Source organism: Nicotiana tabacum, chromosome 3 (genome assembly GCF_000715075.1).
Source record: "Nicotiana tabacum cultivar K326 chromosome 3, ASM71507v2, whole genome shotgun sequence".
Taxonomy (NCBI): domain Eukaryota; kingdom Viridiplantae; phylum Streptophyta; class Magnoliopsida; order Solanales; family Solanaceae; genus Nicotiana; species Nicotiana tabacum.
The window spans coordinates 11,162,820-11,172,301 of record NC_134082.1 but is presented as its reverse complement, the minus strand read 5'-3'; the positions used below and the strand labels follow the sequence as shown (position 1 = coordinate 11,172,301).

Sequence of the window (9,482 nt, the reverse complement as noted above, 5' to 3'; positions counted from 1 at the left end):
TTTACTATTTTACCTATGCTTTTCTATGAAAGGGAACACTACATTATTAAAATTACATTGGTTTTTGCCTGCATCATCTAAAATATATAACGGACTCAAATTATATCCAAAAAATAACATTTTAATAACATTAACATAAATAATTGGAGACAAGTTTGTATTTCTCAATTTGGAGCTAGTGTCGTAGCTCCTTATTGTGTTATATACATTCTTTGCGATTATTTTCTTCACGGAACTCGAGAATTGTTAAACAAAGACAAATGCATGAACTATGCATAGTTATGATTTTTTTTTCTTTATACATATTAATTCAACTTTAGCTTTGTGTATAAAAGAATTGGAGATTTTGATGTAAGCAAATTGTAGTACATCCGTAGGCGATGCGTTTGGACATAAACATTATGATTTTTGAAAAAAGGTACTAGTATTTGAAGTTAAGTTGAAAATTGGTATTTGGAATTTGAAATTATGTTTGGAAATGCATTTCACTTGAATAAATATTGTAGTTTTATGAGTGAAAAAAAATCGAAAAATTTGAAAAGTGGTCAAAATTATTTTTTTGGTTTTTGAAAAACTCATCCAAAATCTTACAAAGTTTCATGAACAAACACGTTTTTTAAAAACGGAAAAAACAGAAAAAACGGAAAAAAATTATGGACAAACGGGTCCTAAGTTTAATTATTTCCAAATTTTAAAAAAGAATCATTTTTATTGGAACGGATCAAATGGAAAATAGATTATTATGACATAAACTGGAATAGAGGGAGTATAACTTTTGGGGTATGAATTATACTATATTATAAGTGTGAAGCCAAAAAAGTTAAAGTTAAATTACTAAATTACCCATTAAAAGTTGAGTGACCTTTATATCCTTTAACAATTAAATTATTCTTTCAAAACAATGGAATACTAATGAATCATGAAATGTAGAGGTAAAAGCTCATGTGAGTGCATACCGAGGTATGTTATCCAAGGGAGATCCAGTTTGTAGCTCATTACAATAGTTGTATTATTTATATGACTTTTAACACATGACAATAATAAAAATTAATACATGATATCACTAAATGAAATAGAAGATTTTGGTAAGAATCAAAGTCGTCCTATTATATAGTCAATAGTCTATCAAAAAAAGGAAATCACATTCACCCGCATGCATGCACACATTTTTGCAGTTACGTGAAGCTTAATTTAAGAAGTCATGTATCACGTAATAAAAAATATATTCACCGGTAATGTAGGCATAAAAATCTGATAAGTATGACTTGTATTATCAAATACAAAGCCTTGTACGATATGCTCTTGGGTTGTGAACTCTTATTCAATTAAAGGAACTTGAACTATTCTTATGTTTGTAAAGTACAAACTTTAGAAGATTTTGAAAGAATAATTTAATTGTTAAAGGATAAAAAGGTCACTCAACTTTTAATGGATAATTTAGTATTTAACTTTAACTGTTTTGCTTCACACTTATAATATAGTATGATGATTATATGCATGTTTTATTATTATTCATATATGTATTTAGCATTAAATAAAAGTATTATGTCAGAAAAGTAAAATCGTCGTTTATTAAATTTTCTGACGTCAAATAACAAACTGTTACTTTTTGAATGTTTTGATTTACATTTTAAAGCTCAAAGGAAGCTCTAAAATATGTACCGTTAACAATTATCATTTTATGATACACTTTACATGCTAAATATTTTAGGTTAAACGTGCAACGCAGAGACTAGTTAAGTGTATAAACGGTTAGATAAAAAGTTTTATAAATAGTCATTACGTCCGAGTATTTTGGACTGATTATCTCCGTATAAAAATATCTAACGGGTCGCGTGGCCCAATGAGATAGCCAGGTGAGGTCGAGATTTTTTTTTGTTTGATTGGATGAAAGAGATCCTATAAAAAGATATGCCAATAACTACTCACTCCACAGTCACTTGATTTTCTGATCGGAGATTTTGCTTGTGAACAGATAAGGGAAGAGTCAGAGCCCTAATTCATACATCGGAGGTTCGCTTATTACATACTTTCATGCATGCATGTCTCTCTTATTCTGTAAATTTCGCAAATAGTTATTCAACCTATGAATGATTAATCAAAAAATAAATTTTGTCAGAAAATCCGTTTAATCTGACCTGAAAATCAGCTAATAGAGCCAAAGATGGCGAGCAAACAGAGCCTAACTATTGTTCTAGGGGGAGAGATTTGGTTAGGAATTAAGTTATATGCACTGACAGTGTAAAGATTTTTTACATGGCTAGTGAAGTTTAATCTGTGATAACATGTTAATCGTATCATTTTTAACACATTACTAATGAATGTTTTATCATACAAATTTACGTTATAAGCGATCTGATTGTTTAACACAATCAGTACATAGAATTTCAATATTTTGGGTGAAGGCTAGACTGTTTACGGCTTTCATGTTATCTGGTTTGTACTACTTGCATCCAGTATGAGATTAGATTTGATTTGATTTATCAATATTTAAGATAAATGGTAAGATACAGTAAAGTGTCATCTGAGTTTACTGAACCTATGTTTTTGCCAATTAAATTGATTTGTGCATCCTCTGAGCATATCAAATTCTCTCACATCATCCGCTCTCAAAGATTATTAGTGTTTTGGTACTTCAATATTGTGTACTTCTTTGACAGAAACAGATCCAGGATTTAAATATGACGGTTCATTTCTTTTAATTTTTCGCAAGTGAATCCAATGCACTTTTGCAATTATAGGTTTAGATTTTAATATTTGTTGCAATTTTAGTGATTTTCAATTATATATTCATGCTTCGTGTAAAAATGATAGGTTCAGTTGAATCCGTTGATTATATATTGCATTTGCCTCTGATATTTGGAAACATCTTCCAAACACTACTAATAAACTAGAATGTCATCATTGGATGTGCACAATTCTAGTGCTCCTTTCCTTTCATTATATGTGACGGTATTTGATTGGTACATAACTAATATAGAAAATAAGATTTTTGGAGCTTGTGATCTTAATATGTCATGACATTTCTCTGGTTATAAAAACGTATCATTACTCATCAAGGATAAGAGGGAAAGTTTACAGTTCAATTGTTTGTCAAAGTAGAAAGATATCATTTTTTGGAACAGATTAAAAAGGAAAGAGTGCCACATAAAATGGAATAGAGGGAGTAGAAAATAGGGAGTGAATACTTAACTTTTTGCATCATGAAAAGAAAATATTTGTTGCTATAACCTATGATTTAGATACGAGTTCTGAAGTCCAAGATTATTTTTGCGTTGTGGTTTATGACATTCAACTGGTAGCATCACTCACCTTTTGTTGTATCATTACAAGCATAACTTGTTCTAGCTATGTTTTATTTTCCCAGTCCGCTTATATTTGAATGAAGGTTATAGTCCTAAATATGTGACATAATTGCTGTAATACAGGGGAAGAAATATGGCATCTGTCCAGACTGCTTTAACATCACTTCTGTGCAAGAATGGGAACCATCATCCACAAATAAATTTTCCAAGCAGTTCCTTCTTGCCAGGATTCGATTTGACAGGGCAAGTTGCTGTTGCACGGAAAAGAGAGACATGTTTCAATTCTTTTTCAGGCCCTAAAGCAACACTAACCTTTGATCCCCCGAGTACTAATAAAGAGAAGACAAAGCCAAAGCACACAGTTGATCCTAATGCTCCTGATTTCTTGCCACTTCCATCATTTGAAGAATGCTTCCCGAAAAGCTCCAAGGAATACAGGTCTATCTATGATCCCTCCTGTCTTTGCCTATATTGTTTTTCAGGATAACAATATTTTATTGAGGATTCAGTGTACGTAATTTGTAAAAATAGTTACATCATTGAGGATTCAGTGTACGACATCTCTTTGATATCTTGAGTGAAGAGGCTAAGCGTTCAAAACCTTACATTGGAAATTTGTTGTATAGAAGTTACGGGGCCTTATTTAAGGATTTAACTTGTATGCATTGTTAGTGTAAAGAATTTTTGCACTATCAGTGTTTTAACTTGTTGCAACAGGTAACTGTGTTATTTTTTAAGTGAAGTATATTTCTTTACGTGAACATGTTCCATAAGGTAAAACCTTTAAAAACTTTATATTCTCAGTGTCATCATGTTGAAAACTTTATCTTGTTAATCCTTTTTAATTCTATGAAAATTGAGTTCAAAAAGTTTGTGATGTAGAGCTTGAGAGCACAAATATCATACATCTGCAATTTCTTGTGTTCGCAAAATATTGATTAGTTGCATGTGCGATTTGCAGTGAAGTTATTCATGAAGAAACCGGTCATGTGCTCAAAGTCCCATTTCGTCGTATCCACCTTTCTGGGGATGAACCACATTTTGACACTTATGATACCAGTGGTCCTCAGGGGGTAAATCCTCGTATTGGTATGCCTATTAACCATCTCCCTTGTTCCTTTGGATGCAGAATTTTCTATAATCTAGATTAATGCTACTGGTATCTGCTTAATTTGTTGTGCTTTCGTTTGATCTTTTTAATACTTCATTCGCTTAAACAAAAAGGTTGCCTTATGATGAAGCTTCTGATTGCAGTAACTCTCATATGTTATTCCCATTAATAGATCAGCTTAATTTTTTCATTGTCACCTGTCTATTTGCAATACTTGTAAGTTGAATTATCTGATCCTGATTTTTCATCATTCTTTCTCATTTCTTTTCTTCTTTTAAACAGTTATGTCATATTATTAGCTGTTCAAAAGATTCATACTGGTGATACGAATTAGTTGAGATAGTTTTAGTCATGTAGGTATTTTTACTTTAAGTCCAACTTTTGGTTTAATCTTGTTAGGGATTTATATTCTAGCAGAAGATATAGAAAACTCCTAGTGCAATAGAACCTAATGCTTATAAGCATTGAATGGAGCGACATGGATAGCAGGGTTCATATAGTCGAACCCAACTAATATGCAATTGATGCGTAGTAGTTGTTATTTTGTTTTATTAGCTCTTAATTTCCACACGTGTTTTTGTTTTCATTTATTTGTTTGAATCTTGCATATATTCTTTGGCTGAGTTGGCAGATATGACTCTTCTTTTGAGTGACAGTTGTTCATACTTTCTGTCAAATGAAAAATTATGCTAGATGACTTGCTTTATGATTTCAACATTATGATTTAGGACATAATCTATTTATTTACATAATAATTATGCTTCTAAATAGGACTCCCCAAGTTGCGCAAGGAGTGGATTGACAAAAGGGAGAAGTTAGGAGGACCAAGGTACACTCAAATGTTCTATGCTAGGCAGGGAATTATAACTGAGGAAATGGCTTACTGCGCTGCACGTGAAAAAATGGATCCAGAGTTTGTGAGATCAGAAGTTGCACGGGGACGTGCAATCATCCCTTCAAACAAGAAGCACCTTGAGTTGGAGCCTATGATTGTAGGAAGAAAATTCTTAGTGAAAGTCAATGCCAACATTGGAAACTCTGCTGTTGTAAGCTCGATCGAAGAAGAAGTTCACAAGCTTCAATGGGCAACAATGTGGGGTGCAGATACTATTATGGATCTCTCTACTGGGCGACACATTCACGAGACTCGTGAGTGGATCTTGCGTAATTCTGCTGTACCAGTAGGCACAGTGCCAATCTACCAAGCGTTAGAAAAAGTAAATGGCATCGCCGAGAATCTGAGTTGGGAAGTTTTTAGAGAGACCTTAATTGAACAAGCTGAGCAAGGTGTTGATTATTTCACAATTCATGCTGGAGTTCTTCTTAGGTACATCCCATTGACAGCGAAGCGGATGACTGGAATCGTTTCGCGTGGAGGCTCCATTCATGCAAAGTGGTGCTTAGCTTATCACAAGGAGAATTTTGCATATGAACATTGGGATGATATACTTGACATCTGTAATCAGTACGATATATCATTATCAATTGGTGATGGACTGAGACCTGGTTCAATTTATGATGCAAATGACACTGCTCAGTTTGCTGAACTCTTGACTCAAGGAGAGCTGACTCGGCGGGCTTGGGAAAAGGATGTACAGGTAACAATTTCCTACAGTTGCTAATTGTTAACATCCTATTAACTTCTTAGCATGAAGTAGTTTTTTAGCTCAAGTGTGTTTATCTATAGTATACTTAACAAAACCAGAAGTTTCTTCAGAACAGTATTCTTTCTATTTGGACACAAATTTCACTTGGATAAACGTTGAAGTTCTGAGAGTGAAAACCATTATTTCTCTTGAAATACTCCTTAAACCAGTTTTTCAACTCAAGTTCCCTATTTCAAGTTGAAATTGAAATAATGGACAAATTGTAAAACAAACACTAATTCGCCTATATGTCCGAACTCTGTGTGCGTCTTTTCACTTTCATATTTCAAAGTGATATTATTTGATTCTGTAGTGCAATGTCATGTACCTCTCATTTTCTCTCCACTCTTCCCCTCCCCCTTAATTTAAAGTTGTGTTTTCTTTTTCCTATTATTTCCTTAAAAATTGTAGTCATGCACAGTCTGAGGGTGTTTTGTTTCAAAATTAGAAAACACATTCTCTAATACGTCAGGAGTCCATTGATGAGAAGGGGCTAGGAAAGCTTGAACTCAATTCCTTGCATGACTATTTCTTCTCCTGAATATCAGAGTTACCTTGCTAATTTTAGTTACAAAAATTGTGTTTCATTTCAGGTTATGAATGAAGGGCCTGGACACGTTCCAATGCACAAGATTCCCGAGAACATGAAGAAACAGCTAGAGTGGTGCAATGAAGCACCATTTTACACTCTTGGACCTTTGACAACTGATATAGCTCCTGGATATGATCATATCACCTCTGCTATTGGTGCAGCCAATATAGGTGCACTTGGAACCGCTCTGCTGTGTTATGTTACTCCAAAAGAGCATCTTGGTTTGCCTAATCGGGATGATGTGAAGACAGGAGTAATATCATATAAGATTGCTGCTCATGCAGCTGATCTAGCGAAAGGTCATCCACTTTCTCAAGCTTGGGATGATGCATTGAGCAAGGCAAGATTTGAGTTCCGATGGATGGATCAATTTGCTTTGTCGTTGGACCCCGTGACTGCATTGTCCTTCCACGATGAAACTTTACCAGCCGATGGTGCTAAAGTGGCTCATTTCTGCTCTATGTGTGGGCCAAAGTTTTGTTCTATGAAAATAACTGAAGATATAAGGAAATATGCTGAAACTCACGGTTATGGAAGTGCCGAGGAAGCAATCCTGCGTGGTATGGATGCTATGAGTGCTGAGTTTCAAGCTGCAAAGAAAACCATTAGTGGGGAACAACATGGTGAGGTTGGTGGTGAAATCTACTTACCGGAAAATTACATCAACTCTATGAAAAGCTAAAGGTGAGTGTTACATTGGATTTTCTCTTGACATTGTTGTTTTTGCAAGAAGGGGAGCCTTGGCGTAACTGGTAAAGTTGTTGTCATGTGACCAGGAGGTCACGGGTTCGAGCCGCGCAAACAACCTCTTGTAGAAATGCAGGGTAAGGCTGCGTACAGTAGACCCTTGTGGTCCGGCCCTTCCCTAGACACCGCACATAGCGGGAACTTAGTGCATCGGGCTGCCCTTTATTATTGTTTCTGCAAGTTCTTTAAAGGTAGAGATATGTTATATCCAAAAAATGATTACCTCTGTTAACCTGCAACTTAACTCAACAAACACTCTATTTTCGACTAACTCTATTTAAATCTAAAATAAGAAAATTTCTCATCACTTAGATTATACAAATAAGTGGTAGGAGATGAAAGCATGGTTATCTAATAGAGGGCTTCTTTTTTGCAAACATGTTCTTTTCTCGACGTCGGGTTATCCAATAGGAGTTGTTGTAGTTTTCGTAGTTGCAGGAACCTTTTTTTTCCCTCCGCAACGTGTTACCTTACTGAATGCAATTGCAGGACTTCATAGATTGAAAACTGGATCAAGAGCTTTCTGAAGTGATCACGCTCCATCGGCCAGTCAAGAAAGGAGGGTGTAGGAGCTTCATTATCAAGTGTTAGGTAAGTATCTAGGTTTGGTATGTTTAATAACTTGAAAACAACAGCCTTGTTCAGAAAAGTACTCCTTATCAGTAATAAGAAATCACGTATTTTATTGTATTCTGTCTCTTATATCTTTGACAATTTATTGACACGAGAAAGCACCAGGGGTGCCTGTGTCAGCTTCAAAAACCTGGCCTTATTAGCCAGGTTATACGCTGACTGAACAGGCTGAGAAAGTCCCTTTGAACCTGAACAGGATAATTCCTGCGTAGGGAGTGTGCATTTTTTTGTTGCTTGCACAGGGATGGAGATTCTTCCATGGTTCAAATTAAGCTGATCCTGCCCTTTGCTAGGACCAGTTATACATTATATTCAAGATCAGGGGTGTATTCAGTAGTAGAGTTATGGGTTCATTTGAAGTTTTGAACTTAACTTTTAGCCTGAATTTATCTGTGTTAGGCGCATGGCCTTTCTTCGGATTAGGTCCGGGGCACATTTCGGGCGTGTACAATTTTTGACCACTGCAGTTATTCCCCCCCCCCCCCGAAAAAAAAATTGCTAAGACCTACTGAAAATTTTGAACTATGAACCGATAACTCAAACAAAAAATGATAGATTCAGTAGTTGAAATCTAAGTATTGAACTCTGAGAATTAAAATCCTGGATCTGCCTGCATTAATCGGTAATATGATAAAGGTAATAATTAACATGCATCACAGGTTTAACTATGCTGATAGTCAAAGTTGGATCCAGGATTTGAAGGTGACGCGGGCACATGAGCGGACTGATCAATTAATGGCCCTTTAGGTCTTTGATCTTAAGGTTTACAATTTTAATAAATTTTTACTCTGCGTCAAAAGTTATAGGTTCAATTGAACCTGTATATAATACACTGGATGCGCCCTATATGCAATACATTAAAACCGACATTGGACTTAAAAATCTTTCAGGAAAGTACCTTCCAGTAATTTTCCTTCAAATCGCGGATGAGATGTCATTAGCAATGGAAGGGAAGCAACAGTCGACAAGTTTAGAATAAATGTGATTTTATTATATGTATACATTTTAAACTTTTATTTCGCATACTTATATATAGTTTGAGCCAAAAGCAATATGTTTTGTTCAACATACAAAACTTCTCTGATCAGCCTTGGCAAAGCTCTACCTAGTAATCTAGGAGAAATTCAAGAATAGCAAGTTACAAGTGGTCATTAAAAAATAGTCACAGTTTCAAAAGTAATCGAAATTTAGCCACTTTTTATGTAAAGATAAATCTGAACGAAAACATTGTTCAAAATCCGGAAAATACTCTAGCATAATATACTGAAATTCCAATATAATATATTGGAGTTCTAGCATAAGTATACTGGAACTCCAGTATATTATACTGGTCCAACATAATATGCTTAAAGTTCATACACAGATGCTTCAATCTCTAGTATATTATGCTCGAACTTTCCGCGTGTTGGAATTCCATCATAATATGCTCGAAGTTCATACACAGGTGC

The 9,482-nt window shown here is 34.8% G+C and overlaps 1 protein-coding gene across 3 annotated transcripts; it reads left to right on the top strand.

Annotated features, from left to right (window-relative positions):
* The first annotated feature begins 1,877 nt into the window (after nucleotides 1-1,877).
* Nucleotides 1,878-9,082, top strand: LOC107782237 (phosphomethylpyrimidine synthase, chloroplastic). 3 transcript variants are annotated; one of them, XR_001647182.2, is made up of 7 exons: nucleotides 1,878-2,013; nucleotides 3,429-3,743; nucleotides 4,267-4,394; nucleotides 5,188-6,014; nucleotides 6,656-7,338; nucleotides 7,891-7,992; nucleotides 8,925-9,082. XR_001647182.2 is itself a non-coding variant. In XM_016603102.2 (6 exons), exons 2-5 carry the CDS (start codon nucleotides 3,439-3,441, stop codon nucleotides 7,334-7,336), a joined length of 1,941 nt encoding a protein of 646 aa, XP_016458588.1. In that variant the 5' UTR covers nucleotides 1,878-2,013; nucleotides 3,429-3,438; the 3' UTR covers nucleotides 7,337-7,338; nucleotides 7,891-8,091. The 3 variants fall into 3 exon arrangements, 1 of the variants encoding a protein (XP_016458588.1); XR_001647181.2 differs by lacking the exon at nucleotides 8,925-9,082 and adding an exon at nucleotides 8,140-8,485; XM_016603102.2 differs by lacking the exon at nucleotides 8,925-9,082 and having other exon boundaries at nucleotides 7,891-8,091.
* Nucleotides 9,083-9,482: the final 400 nt, after the last annotated feature.